The 14,986-nt window shown below is 53.6% G+C and overlaps 2 protein-coding genes across 4 annotated transcripts; one reads left to right on the top strand and one right to left on the bottom strand.

Annotated features, from left to right (window-relative positions):
- Nucleotides 1–325: 325 nt before the first annotated feature.
- Nucleotides 326–14,886, top strand: aurkaip1 (aurora kinase A interacting protein 1). 3 transcript variants are annotated; one of them, XM_049752618.2, is made up of 4 exons: nucleotides 326–440; nucleotides 13,497–13,610; nucleotides 13,930–14,330; nucleotides 14,490–14,886. In XM_049752618.2, the coding sequence occupies exons 1-4, from the start codon at nucleotides 344–346 to the stop codon at nucleotides 14,604–14,606; spliced, it is 729 nt and encodes a 242-aa protein (XP_049608575.1). In that variant the 5' UTR covers nucleotides 326–343; the 3' UTR covers nucleotides 14,607–14,886. The 3 variants fall into 3 exon arrangements, with proteins under 3 accessions (XP_049608575.1, XP_049608576.1, XP_049608577.1); XM_049752619.2 differs by lacking the exon at nucleotides 326–440 and adding an exon at nucleotides 12,828–12,965; XM_049752620.2 differs by lacking the exon at nucleotides 326–440 and adding an exon at nucleotides 12,996–13,131.
- LOC125987944 (protein Wnt-2b-A-like) lies at nucleotides 683–8,811 on the bottom strand. The gene is made up of 5 exons (XM_049752610.2): nucleotides 8,189–8,811; nucleotides 6,288–6,508; nucleotides 5,433–5,710; nucleotides 5,091–5,355; nucleotides 683–4,183 (listed from the first exon to the last, which is right to left on the bottom strand). Exons 1-5 carry the CDS (start codon nucleotides 8,386–8,388, stop codon nucleotides 3,954–3,956), a joined length of 1,194 nt encoding a protein of 397 aa, XP_049608567.1. The 5' UTR covers nucleotides 8,389–8,811; the 3' UTR covers nucleotides 683–3,953.
- Nucleotides 14,887–14,986: the final 100 nt, after the last annotated feature.

Here is a 14,986-nt window from a genome sequence, read left to right on the forward strand (position 1 = left end):
CATCACACGGCCGCCTATGTTGACAGGCCGCTATGCAGTTCGACTGAACTGCTCTCTGTCTTTTATGTTGCTCCTTAAGTGTTCAAACACTGTGGCTATATTAACTCATTTCCGTAGTGTATATAATATCTAGTGTTTTTTGTCATCCGTCTGTAACGTCGTGTTTCTTTCGATGAACAAAAGGGCTTTGACGAGAGACCTTAGGGAAGCTACGAAAAAAGGTTCTCCAGCCTTATGGCAGGGGGTGCTAGTGATCCCGGGATCCCTCATGCGCCTACCTGTAGAAGAAGAGATCTCCAGTTCAAATTCGTTTTGTTATTTCGCTTTTCCATTTCGTTTTACAATGGAGGATTACTTCATATCCAAACGATTTTCAACGATGGATTTTCGCTCGAAGCAGGATGTCACCAGTAAAGGAAGAGCAACTCCGGAGTTAAAAGGTGGGATTCGGACAACGGGACTTCGGAGCCTGTCTTTTCAAACGGAGTGGTACGCATGATCGAAAACAAGTTTTGGATTTGTTAGGCTACGGATTCTAGTTATTGATCTGACTCCAAATTGCGATCAACACTTAACACATGAGTCTTTATGTCCTAATCCACACACACGCACACACACACTGGCGCACCTAACAATTTTGCGAGTTCGTTCTGTCAAAGAGAAGACCAGTTGATCAATCAGACCGAATTGACCAATTGTTTATTGTCAAGCTAATACAGGCGCCTGGGTCCCAGGTCCCTCACACCAAAGCTCGTGTGTTCTTGTGACCATCAACACGTTCTTCCGGGTTGCCCAGTTATAAAGAAACACAATATGAATATTCAAACGTGCAAAACATTGTGTGATGATTGGTCGATGGCCGTCTCCTCCCCGGCCGGCTGGGGGACAACAGCTGAGTGCAGCCGTCCGGTCTGGCGGTTGGGTCTTCCCCGCGAAGCCCGAGCACCAGGACGTGGTGTTATTCTCGTTTCTCACCGACCTTGGGGTGTTCTCGTCAGGTTCTAATCACCTGTTCTCCAATTTACTCACTGCGTGCTCGTTTGATTTCTTCAGATTTAGGAAAATGCTAAGACACTGAAGCAGAAATTAGACTTGCACAGGTTGGTTGAGTTCAATCACAATTCTTGTTCAGACAGCTCTGTTTTCAGGAAAGTACAATACAGCGCTGGGCCCTTCAAGAGCGGAAAGTCCCCATTCCGAAAAGGCAATGTTCAAGGTTTTTTGATCAGCTTATATTAAGTTGGGTGATGAGTCTTTGGGCTGGGGCAAGTTCGCCATGGGAGTGGGTGCTGGTTATGGGCCATTCGGTGCGTGTGGGGGCTGTTGGCCGATCGCTGGATGCCGGCCGGCCGATCGCTGGATGCCGGCCGGGCGGGCGGGCGGGCGGGCGGCCTGCCGCGGTGGCAGAGACAAATGGGGTGTCTGGAGAGGGCCAGCCAGACACGCTGACTGACACACACACACACACACAAACACACACAGACAGATAGCCAGCCTTGCGAGCAACCTCTGCTCACTCTCGCGACAGATAACGAACAACGCACACAAACATACACACGCGGATAGCGACCAAATGATTGATGCATGGCCGGCCGGCCCCGGTCGGCAGGCAGGCAGGCAGGCAATCTTGCAAGAGCCGTTTTTGTTTGCATTTGGCTCCAAAATGTTGCTAGCTAGGCTACTTGAGGAGTTTTGTTCTTTTGAGTTACTTCAATGTTATTTAGTGCCTTTTGGTTAATGTGCTTGCTGGGCACGAGGTCAGAAGAAGATTCTTGAAGCTAGCGTGTTCCACGGATGGCTATTCCTATTTGGCTGAGTCACACAAAAACGACTATAGGCGTGAAGGGGAACATTTTGCCGTGACTCTACGAAGAAGCGGTGTTCGATTTGAAGGTTGAGTGTGACTGAGCCTGAACTTTGGCTGTTGTTTTTGTTCAACCCGCTGTAGCGGAGAGTACGACGAGGGAACGCTCGTGCGGCAAAAGCAACATTTTGGCGCTTTGACAGCATTCAGGCGTGCCTGGAAGAAAATGTTTGCACGCGTGCAGAGATGCTCGGCGTGTGCGTGCGTGCGTGCGTGCCACGTGCGCTCGGCGCTGCCCACGCAGTCTCGGCGCATCTGAGCTGGATCAAAATGTGTCAGGGGATGCTTCTTAGAAGAAGCGCTTGAGTTGTGGAGCCCCGTTGCATTGCTCAGAGATCCGTCCACGTCACTCAGGTAGCCATCGTCTGTCTAGCTTGTCCGTCCGTCCGTCCGTCGTCGGCGTTTGTCAGCTGCTTTCGCTCACTGCTATCGTCTACCTCCGTGTCGGCTCCCGTTCTTTGCTATGTTGCTGGAATTTTTCCAGGTCACTGTTGTTTGGGTGTGTAAATTCCCACAGCGGGAGAGAGATAAACACACTCACCCGTGCAGTGACGTATGTACACAGATCACAACCCGTTCTGCCAAAGGATCATCTCACTCTGGCTCACTTGTGCTTTCCAGAAGAGGAAAAAAGGGGAGAAAAGTATAACCGTGCAAGCTCCCCATGCTCGGCTGGACATTTTCTATATCGTCGTGCAAGAGGACGAAAGCGAGATTTGCAAGCGAAGGTGCCGGCGAGTCAGGGAAGGGCTTGCATTGGCCTTGATGACTGAGTGACAAAGGCAGAAGGGTCACAGATTGAAGTTGAAATGCGTTGCCCTCTCAAACACTCGCGTAACATTGTCCACGTCTTTAAGGAGGGCGTGGTGCGTGGTACGTGGTACGTGATAGGTGGCGTGGCACAGCTTCCGCACGGAGCCCTGCTTTCTTTGCATACGTCTGATTTTGACTCCATGTGTCGCACTTTATACGCAACGGCGGCGGCGGCGGCTTGTTCTGAAAGCGCTCGACAAACAAAGGTCGGTGCCGTCTGCTGGTGGTCAGCTCGCGGGTTCCCCGATCCCGAGCGGCGCCAGCCCGGCTGCTGTTTTGCCAGCTTCTGTTGCTATCACTCTGGATAGCGCGTGTCTCGAGGCTGCCGTCTCGTCTCCGTATGAGTTGTGCCCAGCAAAGTCTCTATTGCTCTTTTTTTATTCCAAATATAAAAAAGAAACACAATTGTAGCCTCTTCCTTCCTGCCTTCCTGCCTTCCTGCCTTCCTGCCTTCCTTCCTTCCTTCCTTCCTTCCTTCCTTCCTTCCTCCCTTCCTTCCTTCCTTCCTTCCTTCCTTCCTTCCTTCCTCCCTTCCTTCCTTCCTTCCTTCCTTCCTTCCTTCCTTCCTTCCTTCCTTCCTTCCTTCCTTCCTTCCTTCCTTCCTTCCTTCCTTCCTTCCTTCCATAGCATATATTTCAAATGAACATCTGTTGCTGAGTAAGGCCCTAGAGTACACAAAGTAAAGGCAGTATAGCAAGCGCAAGCGCAAGAGCAACGCTGTCGCATCACTTTTGGAGCGAGAGTTCTCTCTTCTGGCTGTGGCAGACAGCAAGTGACATAGTATTTCAAGGCGCAGCTTTCCTTCTCGCTAACAGCATTCAAGGCTCCGCTGGCGTGTCCACATTCTCATTGAGTCAGAAGATTTCTTTGGCTTCAACGTCCACTGGTCAAAGTGCCCACGAAAAGAGAACAAAGTTGTTGTTGGCCTTGGGACAAATCTGCTTTGCCCTCCGCAGAGGCAAAGGAAAAAATGCGAGTATACGCTACCACGCCGTTGTTTGGACACTGCTTTGAAGGCTCACTTAATGTCCTACAAACGTGTCTCGGAAGGAGCAGAAAAGCAGCAGAGCTTCTTCAGGCCGCAGGAGGACCAAGTCTGAGCCATATCCATCTGGCTGGCTTGCTCGACGGCTCTCAAAGTTAGAAATACGGCCGGGCAGAGCACTTTCTCTCACACACATGCACGCGCACACACACACACACACACACACACACACACACACACACACACACACACACACACACACACTGCCACAATGGCCTTTTTTGCCTGAACTCAGGTCTTGTCCAACCAGTCAGCTTGCTTGGGGGCCTTGCACGTGTGCACGTCCAGCGTTTCCTTGCAGACCTTGCACTCCACGGCGCAGCACCACTGGAATTTGCACTCGCACTGGTTGAGTTGCTCCACTGTGCTGGTGTCGTAGCCCCGCCCGCAGCACATGACCTCGCATCCGTCGGGGCTGCGCGACGTCTTATTGCACGAGCGCCCGGCGGTGCCGATGGAACCTGGAGAGCAGACACAAATGGCGCTCAATCGCATGTCTTGTTACGTCACAAAAAAAAGGATGGATGGATGGATGGATGGATGGATGGATGGATGGATGGATGGATGGATGGATGGATGGATGGATGGATGGATGGATGGATGGATGGATGGATGGATGGATGGATGGATGGATGGATGGATGGATGGATGGATGGATGGATGGATGGATGGATGGGAAAAAACAAATGTGAGTGCATTCGCTCAATGTGCGCGTGCGAATGTCACCCACGGCAAGATTAGTGCCGCTGTTTGATGAGAGAAGCTCCGTGTTTGCCTTGCCAGCTATGACAACAAGCTCGGCAGCTATGCAGTGTTGGTAGAGTAGCCTGCGCTCGCGCTCGGCCTTTCCCAAGCCACCGCTCCCTTTCAAACTGCACCGTGTGTGTCTGTGTGACGGACGCTGAAATGGACAGTGGAGCGTGACAGACAGACAGACAGACAGACAGACAGACAGACAGACAGACAGACAGACAGGCTCTCACACTCCGAGGCCCAGTCTGCCCTCCGGCCAAGCTTAGGGGACAGACAGACAGACAGACAGACAGACAGACAGACAGACAGACAGACAGACGAGACGGGGCGAGGGGGACTGTGACCAACAAAGAGAAGTGACTTGGTTGCGTGTTGTCGTTTTTTTTAAATTAGCCGCTCGTGGCTGTTGCCAATTCCGCCGGCAAGGTGAGAAAAGAGGGGCACCGAGGACCAACGGACAGACCGAGCGAAGCGAGCGAGGTGTTGACGCCTGAAGCTCGCTCAAGCGTTTCATCCAGTAATGGGCCACGCCTTAGGCTACCAGGAGATGAGCTTCCACGGACGCAGACGCCTTTGCGCGCCATTGCTGTCCGCACGCCAACAAAGATGCTTTACCTGTGGATTTGTCCGGCAGGCAGTAATCGGGGGAGTTCTCAAAGTAGACCAGGTCGTTCTCGGTGGCCTTGCGAAAGGCTCGGTCGGCCACGGCGAAGCCCGTCCCGTCTTGGTTGGTGGTCACCTCGACGGCCCCGTCGTATTTACTTTTCAGGTAGTCGCCGGTCTTTCGGAAGTCCGACGTGGCCATCCAGCACGTCCGCAGCGCGCACGAGCCGCTCACGCCGTGACATTTGCACTCCAGCTTCATGAAGCGCTTGACTGCCTGCAAAAGGCCCGCTCGCGCCGTCAATTTGCGCGCTTTGCAAACGGGTGACGCCAGGTCTGGCCGGGCTCACCCACCGATCGTCCGCAGCGGTTGTTGTGCAGGTTCATGAGCGCCCGTGCGTCGCGGAGCGTCTTCTCTTTGGCGTCGATGAAGGCTTTGGCAAACCTGATCCCGTAGCGGATGTGGTCGCTACAGCCGCCCCAGTTGAATTCTCCTCGCTCGTCCTTGTCTCGACCTCGCTTTTGCGGGTCGCAGCTGCACCTGCTGAGCTCCCCTTGGCTGCAGGCCCGGGTCAGCGCGTAGACCACCCCGGCGGAGGAGATGGCGTAGACCAACGCCGCTTCTCGGCTGCCTGCCGCAGACAGACAGACAGACAGACAAAGGTGGAGAACGAGGGGAAAAGTTTGGCAACCTAGGCCCGGCCGGACAAAGCGGGAGCTAACCTTAACCCGGACAGCAAAGACAAATGTGATGCAACGAGTCACAGCCTTGCTCTGCCAAGCTAACAATGAGTCAGATGTTTACAAACTGTGTTTCTACAGCGTGTACTTTTTGCATTGTTGAGAAGCGAAAGGCAGAAGCAAGAGCCAAGAAGAGTCTGTTGACTTCGCCTGGGCCGAGCGATGGGAGGGAGGGAGGGAGGGAGGGAGGGAGGGAGGGAGGGAGGGCGGGCCGCTTGGGCGGCTGTTTTGTGTGGGAGGCCGGAGGAGGGCATTGCTGCTCATCATTCAAAGCAACGCTGCTCGGCTCTGACAATCACTATGGTTCTGTAAATATTTACAGCTTTATCTATGAAGGGAGCAACGATGCCGCCCGCTGCAAAAGGCTAGGGCAACGATGGCGCCCGCTGCAAAACGCCAGGGCAACAATCCACACCGAAGCATTTGCCTTCAGCTACTTTCCAAACGGTACCTCAGCTCGGGACTTACTTCTGAGCAAGACGCGGCCAAAGACGGTGGGATCGTGTTCCAGTGTGCTGCAGTTCCAGCGATGATGTCTGAACTGGTGCTGGCACTCTCTGATCCACTCCTCGGTCCCCTGGCCGATGGCCCGCATGACGTCCGGGTGGCGCTGGCACAGTTGCCGCTGCTTGTTGACCAAGGCCGGGATGTTGTCGCAGATCACGCGGGCGCCCAGCGCACCCATGTACCTGCGCATGCACGGGTGGTGGCGAAAGCGAGTCAAGTCAAAAGGCGCTGCGCTCACCTCGCAAACAACCGCTACGACCGTGGGGCGCCATCAAAGAGGCAGGCCGGTGGGCTTGGAGCCTTCGCTCGCTCAGTTGCACCCAAACCGGTTGAGCCGCAGTGGCTTGCGCGGTTGGTGGCGGCTTGCCGTCGGCAGGCAGGCAGGCAAGCAGCCGTTGCGCCCGCCCGCCCGCCGCCACGCTGCTCTTTTTGCCAGCGCAGCAGCACGTCTGGGTCGGGGATCGGGGCAAAAGCATGCTTCTTGGACTCCCAAAACACTTGGAGGGAGGGGGGGGGGGAGCCGCGACTCCCCCGCGCACTCGGCTGGGCACCGGGCTCAACGTGTGAAATCTGGCCCAGGGGCCTCCCGTGAGCCCGTCTTATGCAGACCCCCAAAAAGTCTCCTTTGCTTTTCACTGCCTGAGTGAGGCGCGCTTGGGTCGGTGTCCACAAATACCTAGCTGTTTTACGAGGTCCTACAAGAGAGATGATGGAGAGCCCCCCAGAGAAAGAGGGATTAGGCCAGAGGAAGAGCACCAGAGTGCCCGTCAAAGGCCGAGCCGCAACTCATCTTTCATTTCTCCTGTGAGTGGAGAGGACTGGACTGGACTGGACTGGACTTGGGTGGCTTGTAAATCATGCGGCGGGCGTGGGCTGCAAGACACGCTGGCCGGGGTGGGTGAGCGGGAAGGAGGCGGCCTTCCGATTCACTTTTTGCAGATTTTTTTTTTCCCGCAGCCCTGAGAGCAGGCTTCACCTGCCACCACAAAAGCGCCGGTTCCCAAAGTATGAAGCCGCCATTTTGCATCTTTGGCGATTCACTTGACAGATGTTTGGCATCAAGTCCAATATGGGCCAGGCGTCCATTTTTCTTCAAAGGCCGGCGGTTGCCTTGCTCAAGGTTTGCCTTTGCTGTGTGCGTGCGTGCGTTTTTGTACGTTGCGGCGCCGTAGAACAAGATTGTCGCGCACACCTACCGCTATGCTCGGATACATTCGGACACACGGCAAGAACACATATACAACGAGGCCTATTTTGGATGAGCTACTTTTGTTGCCTTGCAAATGTCAACAACAACAACACTACAAAGAATAGCACGGCCTGAATTTCAAGTGCAAAGTTGAGTTATTTTTAAAAAATGTTTTTTTGTAGAACAAGAAAAAGCCACCATTTTCAGACCAGACTTTTTTTTTTTTCATGAGGTCATTTTTCCTGTTGCTTGCTCGCCCATCTGCTTGACGTTTTTGTTACAATATCAATGCGAAATACCATTTGTCTTTTTCCCTTGTTATTCAAATATACAAAAAATGAAACGACTGGCTGCTTGTGCTGTCGTGGCAAAGTGATGATTGCTTCACAAACCTCAAATGCAGACTCGTCGTGATATGATAACAAACTTCACAAGTGAACCAGAAGTAACCTTCACCACAAACTCATTTTTTAAAAAGTAATCTGTTGTAAAAAAAAAAAAAAAAGCAAAGGTTGACTGTTATTTCTGAAAACTTGTGCATGCTTTAGGATTTGACTGCTGAGAGGGGTTCTTATTTCTGAGCCTCCAATTAAGGCACATTGCAAAACCCTAAAAAACGCTATGTACCGTAGAATTGATTCGTCCCCACGCACGATGGCACTTTTTGACTCACCACCATGACGAATCCACTCGTGGGGTGAGCAACAGCAGCAGCAAAACGCACGCCCAGCTGGCAGCAGCGGTTCTGGGATTTTGCCGTGACTTGAACGAGAGTGCCCGGGACCCGCTGCTCCGAGTCTGGGCCAGCCGCCGCGTCCCGCTCAGAATGGTGTCCAAAGCCAGCATGCTTGCCCCGGCGCGCCGAGATGACATGAGATGAGACGAGACGGTTTGAGAGAAGAGTCAGGTGGCCTCATCCAGCGTACGCGTGCATGCCGCCATGTGCGTATGCACGCCACTCGCGTCTCTTGCGCCTTGACCTGAGCGACCGGCGAGCGCACCAGCAAGTGCGTGGCGCCCGCTGCATGTGCTTCTCTGCGCTAACGCCCGCCTATCCTTGTTCGTTCAGGCACCTTCCAGAGGCAACCATCGGCGTCAGCATCGGCAGCCTCATCAATGCGCTCCCGATGGCAGCTGGGGTAAAAAAAAAAAAAAAAAAAAAAAGCCAGTGCACTGCTTCTGTGATAATGCTGGGACCTTTATCGGTGTGGCCGACACACTGACAGAGGTCAGGGGGAAGGAGCGGGAGAGCCAGAGAGCGAGGGGGAGGGCACCCCGCTGACGCCCACTGGAGGCCAGGGGCTTTGACTGTGGGAGGGACGGAGGGAGGGCGGGAGGGAGGGACGCAACAGGGGAGACGGCGTGCGTGCGTGCGTGCGTGCGTGCGTGCGTGCGTGCGTGCGTGCGTGCGTGCGTGCGTGCGTGCGTGCGTGCGTGCGTGCGTGCGTGCGTGCGTGCGTGCGTGCGTGCGTGGCTTTGGCCCAGTTAAACAACCTGATTCAAGGCAATACCTTTGATTTAGGTAGGTGTGGGTAATAAGACAAGAGGATACATGTCTTGTGGAATCCAACAATTTGATCTTCTAGGACTCCGGTCCACGAGCGAGACTGCTGTGCTGCCTTTGCGACCTCAGCTGGGTGATCTGTGCCCTCCCTGCGCTGGTCCGACAGGCAAGAGCTCGCCACGCAAGCTTGGCTCTCTGCTCGCCACGCAAGCTTGGCTCTCTGCTCGCCACGCAAGCTTGGCTATCTGCTCGCCACGCAAGCTTGGCTCTCTGCTCGCCTGGCCCGGCAGCCCGCCGCACGCTCTCCGTTGCGGCGCTTTCACAAAGCCCTTCTTTAGCTTGAAATTCCTTTCAGCTTTTTTGCTGGTGCGGCGCCCTAAGAACAATCTACACATACGGAGCCATATCGTCCATTGGATCGGCGCCGTCTTCCTAAATACGAACCACGTGTGTACAAGGCAGACGGCCGGGTTGACTTCTGAGCCAAAGAGGAGCCACACGCACGCGCACTTGATTATAACAGGACTGAGGCCCCGCTTAAAGCCAGGGCCGTCTTGGCTCAGGTGGTCCCGGGATGCATTCGAGTCATTCGGACCACGGCTTAAAGAGCGCGGAGGATGGGCCGACGGCCTCGTAGCCGTAACGTCCGCAACGTCCTGTCCTCCTTCAAGCAACATCTGTCTCTGGGCTCACGGTGAGCTCGCTGCTTTAAACAGGCTCCAAACATCCAGCCAATCTTTTTTTTCCTCTCTCGCTGGCATCGTCACAGAATTTCCGTCCGACTGGAGATTTGTTGGCGTGAAATCGTAAATCGCACGCAATCCTGGGTCATAGGCACGGCGCGAGCGCAAAGGCTCCGATCCGACTGCAACCCGTAGACGTGCATCGGCGCAATGCGGCAACGTAACGCTGCGCCGACAAATACGACCTCGTCCTCTGGGGACAGAGGAGCCAGTCTCTTTACACGCCGAGTGCGTGGCAACACCAGCAACAATTTATTGGTGAGGAACGTTAGATCTGGCCTGCCAGTCCAGAAGCCTGAGGAATGATTGGCCGCCTCTCAGAGGAGGTGTCGGAGCCGAATGAAGGATGGATGCACGGAGCCACGTGCACGCAAGCGCTCGTAAAGATGCCAGGCACGGCGAGCCTTTTCGGACAGCGACCCGGTTTGTCCGGCCACGGCAAGCAAGACGCCATTGGAAATGGAAAGCGGCGGTAGCGGGCGGCGGTAGCGGGCGGCAGCGGGCGGCAGCGGGCGGCTTTAATTCAAGAGCCTCTGTAAGACACTCAATGGCCTTTACCGTACGGGAATGACGAGCTCGCCGTTGTCCAAATAAAAGAAGCGCTGGCTAAAGTTGCTTTCATGCGAAGGCCCGCACCAACATCCCAAGCTGCACTGGGTGAAAGCAAAAGTTGAATCATTGGGTCACTTGCTACGAATGATACAAATATTCTCTGACCTTTTGTGTTTGACAACAAACTTGAACCGGGAGCTTAGAGACTCTTTTTGGAAAAAAAAAAAAAAAAAAAATCACTTGGAGGCGGACAACAAGCACACAACGGTGGGTTATCTTAGTCAGAGAGGGAAGGAAGCGCTGACTGAGCGCTTCTGTTCTTGGACGTTCTTTCATTGCCATTGCTTGTTGCAGCACCACCTGCCTGCCATCATTTGAAAGTTGCAACCCAAAAATGATCTGAGGCGAATCACGTCTCGTGTCACGTCTGTCACCGCCGCCGGAGCCTTCTTCTGTAAAGGCTGCTTGCTTTGGATTCAACATCCAGCTGGATGTATTCACGCTGCGTGATCGACGTTGCTACTGCACTTGCTCTTTGGGTTGTGCGTTTGTGAGACTTGAGGCTGAGTGTGGCGTGTGTGTGTGTGTGCGTGCGTGCGTGCGTGCGTGCGTGCGTGCGTGCGTGCGTGCGTGTGGCGTGTGTGCGTGGTCTCAGGCAGGTTGCAGGCAGGTTGCAGGCAGGCCACCTATGAAGTGTGAGCCAAAAGCCTGTGAGCAGGAGCCAACTCAGTCACACACATTGGCTTTGTATTAACACTCTGGCTCGACTGGGCAACTGCGCCCCTTCTCTTGCCGCCAGAGAATGTCTTCTCCGCGCGGAACCTGCCGTCCGAACAAGTGCGAGTCTCGGGCACGACGGCCTTTTCATTGAATTTGAGGCCGTTGCCAAAGTGGGGGCAGCTGCGGCTTTGTGCACTTTTGCGTCCACGCTGATAGGCAGATAGTGTCAGCGTGTCAGCGTGTCAGCGTGTCAGCGTGTCAGCGTGTCAGCGTGTCAGCGTGTCAGCGTGTCAGCGTGTCGGCTACACGCTACACGCGGAGATCTTATTAGAGGGAGCGCAATAGAGAAATGGGTGGCGATTTGGACAGTAAGCTCCCCAGAGGGAGCTGCAGCTGGCTCCTGTTAGCCACAGGCGTATAGAAATCAAAGGCACGCATGCACTGGGAGGTACGGGAATCTCACCTGGCGGCCACCCGCTCTGGCTTCCGAACCCGGCGGACAAAAAGCGGCTCGGACAGACTTGGATTCAGCCAAGAGCCGAATGTGACATGCATTTTCAAATCATCTGCGCGAGCGTGTGCCGCGGAGTTGCTAGCCAAATTGGCGCTCACGCCTTCGCTCTGTTATCAGCGCCTCAAATTCTGGCCGTAATTACGCTCAAACACAAAGATGGTGGCAAAATCACATTGAAGGCAATTTTGCACGCTCGGTCGGAGGAGGCGCCGCAACTTTCTGCTCCAAATGTCGGTGAGGTCAAAGCTTGCTCATCCTGGCCAACAGGGCATGTCTGAAAGAAGCCCCGTGAAGATCCCTCCCGCTAGGCTTCAATTTCCTGCCATCTTCTGTCTCCACTTCAGCTCGGCGGGCGCTTCAATGGCTTCCCGTCGACGCCGAGCTTTTCTGGCAAATGGACCACTTAGCTGCTGGCTAAGTGAGGACACAAGTGTTCCTTGCAGCATGGTTGACACCCCGCTTGAACTGGGATTGCCCCGTGCAGTGGAACGAGACCAGCAGAGACTGGCATGTCCTTGGCAGGAGAACTTCCCTCCCTCCCTCCCATCACCCACTGTCAAGAGTGAATTGTTGCCCACGTGTTGGTCAAGAGTGATTTGTTGCGTCTGGCTGGCTGGCTAGCTATCAATCAGCCAAGACACGGAGCCATGATGTTATGATTGGGAGTGGACTTTGTGATACGTTGCAAACAACGTCTAGAATTTGAAAGGAAGTTGGTTTTATGAGAAGATGATGTTCCTCACAAAGATTAAAAAAGGCGCTCCTGTCCTGTGGCCGTGACTCATCGTCCGAGAAGTAAACACACTCCAGTAAAATAATCATTTTAATCAATACAAAGTACGTACTATATAGTGCGCCTCTGCGGCCGGACTCCACTCTGTAGTGTCTCTTTCTTCCGAAGCCATAATACAATGCACTGTGAAAAAAATCCATCAAGCAGCAAGGGCGTGAAAGGTGAACCGTGATACAGTGAGGGATTACTGCATTTCTGTCTAAAAAATAATTCAAGGGTGTGGTCAGATCACAGAGTGATACTATTTCAAACAACAAACCTAAAGAATTCAGTGGTGAAAGTATTTGTAGATGACTAAATTATAAAAAATAATTCAAGTGTGTGGTCAGATCACAGAGTGATACTATTTCAAACAACAAACCTAAAGAATTCAGTGGTGAAAGTATTTGTAGATGACGAAATGATATTTGTTTTGTATGAAGTCTTACCTATATTGGTCTGTAAGCCATCCGGAGGGTGGCGGTAATGCGCTGTAGTCGGCGTCGGCCGTTAAATGACAACGAAGAAGAAGCCGAGCGAGCCCGGTAAGCGGAAGTACGTCCAATTTGTGCGACACCGAGCGGAAGTGGACGCCCGGCGTTGGGTCACATTGGAAACGCTCTTCGGAGTCATCGATCGTTTGAGGTAAAGTCAATTCTTCGGTGCTCAACTGCTACAGTAGAAGCGCTCGCCTACGCTTTCGCTCGAAAAGAGAAGAGCACTTTCTCTCTCGCCAGCGTCCTTTGTTAGCGCGTTAGCATTAGCTTGCACGTCTCGTGAAATTGGGCGAAATGAGCGCCCTCAACTTGAGGTGAGCTCCATCGGTGTACCCAAAGGCAAGACGTCGCCGCATAAAACCAGACTTTGACGCGTCCATTTTGTTTTGTTTGTGACGCTACGAGACGTCAAGAGAATGTTGTTCGATGTTGCGAGCGAGCGAGCGAGCGTGTACGTAACGATAGGACATTGGCATGGCAGCCCACTCCTGATACTTGCCAGGCAGACTGTCGATGCTCTCCGAACGATGTTGACGTCCAAACTCCTCCCTAAGCCGCCGCATTAAACCAGACTTTGACGCGTCCATTTTGTTTGGTTTGTGACGCTACGAGACGTCAAGAGAATGTTGTTCGATGTTGCGAGCGAGCGAGCGTGCACGTAACGATGAGCATTCCACAGGACATTGGCATGGCAACCCACTCCTGATACTTGACAGGCAGACTGTCGATGCTCTCCGAACGATGTTGACGTCCAAACTCCTCCCTCGTCTTCGTCTGCTGCACAGGACAATTTGTAAGTATGAAGGGCGTGCGTTTGCTGCGCTGCACCCACCGCATGTGTGCATATTCATGCGGCATTTATTTGGTAATATCGCCAATCACGATCAGACGGGGTTTTTGCACGCTTACCGCCATGCTCTAAGATGCCGGGCGGTCAGCCGGCCGTCAGAGTAGCAATTTGTGGGGAGTATCTTCAACACGTCGCCCGAGAGACTCACTTTGTATGAAAGTCCTTGCTTCTTTGTGTGTTGATTGTTGTGAAATGGATTTCAAATATTGAGCGATCATCTTGTGACTTCTGTAGCTAACCAACTGTATTCTGATGCGTCTAGTTTGCCACGGAGATGTCGCAAGTGGCCGCGCGCAGCCGGCACTTGCGGCGTCCGGCCGCCCCCTCGACAGCAGGGCGGCGCGTTACACCACAGCGGCCGACAACCGCCATCCGCCTCGATGGCTCCGAGCGGAGCCGGAGGCGGACGAGATGCTGGTACCCCGTAAGCTGTGCGTGAGTCCTCTGGAAACGTGGCTCTCGCTGCGCTACTCTCTTCCTCCCCTGCCGCAGCGGGAGCTGCCCGCTCTTGAGGAGGATGTCGATGCGCCCGCGCCCCTCGCTTGCAAAAATGTCCTGGAGATCCGGCGCCGCAAAATGAACCGGCACAAGTACAAGAAGCTGTTGAAACGGACCAAATTCCTCAGGAGGAGAGTGCGGGAAAGCAGGGGCAGAAAGAAGCAGGTACGTTCTGCCAGTCCAGATCGGTTCGCTTGACGGCAAAAAGCTTTGGGGCTCTTCTCGATTTCATCGGGGGAAATAAAAATTCACCCGAATCCAACCGTGTTATGTGAAAGAATTTTTGGGTGGAGAAATTTAAAGAAGTTTGTCTTGTTTGTGCAGAAACGTTTTGAGAAGGACCTGAAACGGATTTGGATGCGCGCTGGGCTGAAGAAGGCGCCAGAGGGATGGAACACACCCAAGCTCTTCATTAGACAACACGGAAACCGAAGAAACTGAGACCCTTTTGACCTCACGCGAGATGAGCAACTTGCTCCCCGTGGTCCCTGATGTGTTGTTTTCATCATCGTCATGATTTGAAATCAAATCACAAGGGCAATCAGTCTGCTCTTGTTGCGGTCTTTGTTGAACACCGGGAGCAGTTCATCTTCGATGCTGTAGGTGGCACTGTCGCCAAGCGAAGAATGCCCACCGCAATGACTACAACTCCCTCCCACCCGCCCTCTTTCTTTCTGCGGTCTAGACATTCTTGCTGGGAGAATTAAAGTGATGAAACACGTGTGAACGTGTGATTGTTCAAAAGTAAGGGGGGGGGGGGGATCGCTGTCAACCAGCCTGGTTCGCAGCAAAAGGAGAAAGCAAGCATCCCCCGCGCGTGA

This window comes from Syngnathus scovelli, chromosome 2, assembly GCF_024217435.2.
Source record: "Syngnathus scovelli strain Florida chromosome 2, RoL_Ssco_1.2, whole genome shotgun sequence".
Taxonomy (NCBI): Eukaryota; Metazoa; Chordata; class Actinopteri; order Syngnathiformes; family Syngnathidae; genus Syngnathus; species Syngnathus scovelli.

Bases quoted from the DNA above. Each gene is read 5' to 3' on its own strand.
- aurkaip1 (XM_049752618.2), top strand. From the start codon at position 344: ATGGAGGATTACTTCATATCCAAACGATTTTCAACGATGGATTTTCGC. The intron at 13,611-13,929 runs GTAAGTATGAAG...TGATGCGTCTAG, and splicing joins TCTGCTGCACAGGACAATTT to TTTGCCACGGAGATGTCGCA. The intron at 14,331-14,489 runs GTACGTTCTGCC...TTGTTTGTGCAG, and splicing joins GCAGGGGCAGAAAGAAGCAG to AAACGTTTTGAGAAGGACCT.
- LOC125987944 (XM_049752610.2), bottom strand. From the start codon at position 8,388: ATGTCATCTCGGCGCGCCGGGGCAAGCATGCTGGCTTTGGACACCATT. The intron at 6,509-8,188 runs GTGAGTCAAAAA...GTGCATGCGCAG, and splicing joins CGAGTGGATTCGTCATGGTG to GTACATGGGTGCGCTGGGCG. The intron at 4,184-5,090 runs GTAAAGCATCTT...TCTGCTCTCCAG, and splicing joins CCTGCCGGACAAATCCACAG to GTTCCATCGGCACCGCCGGG.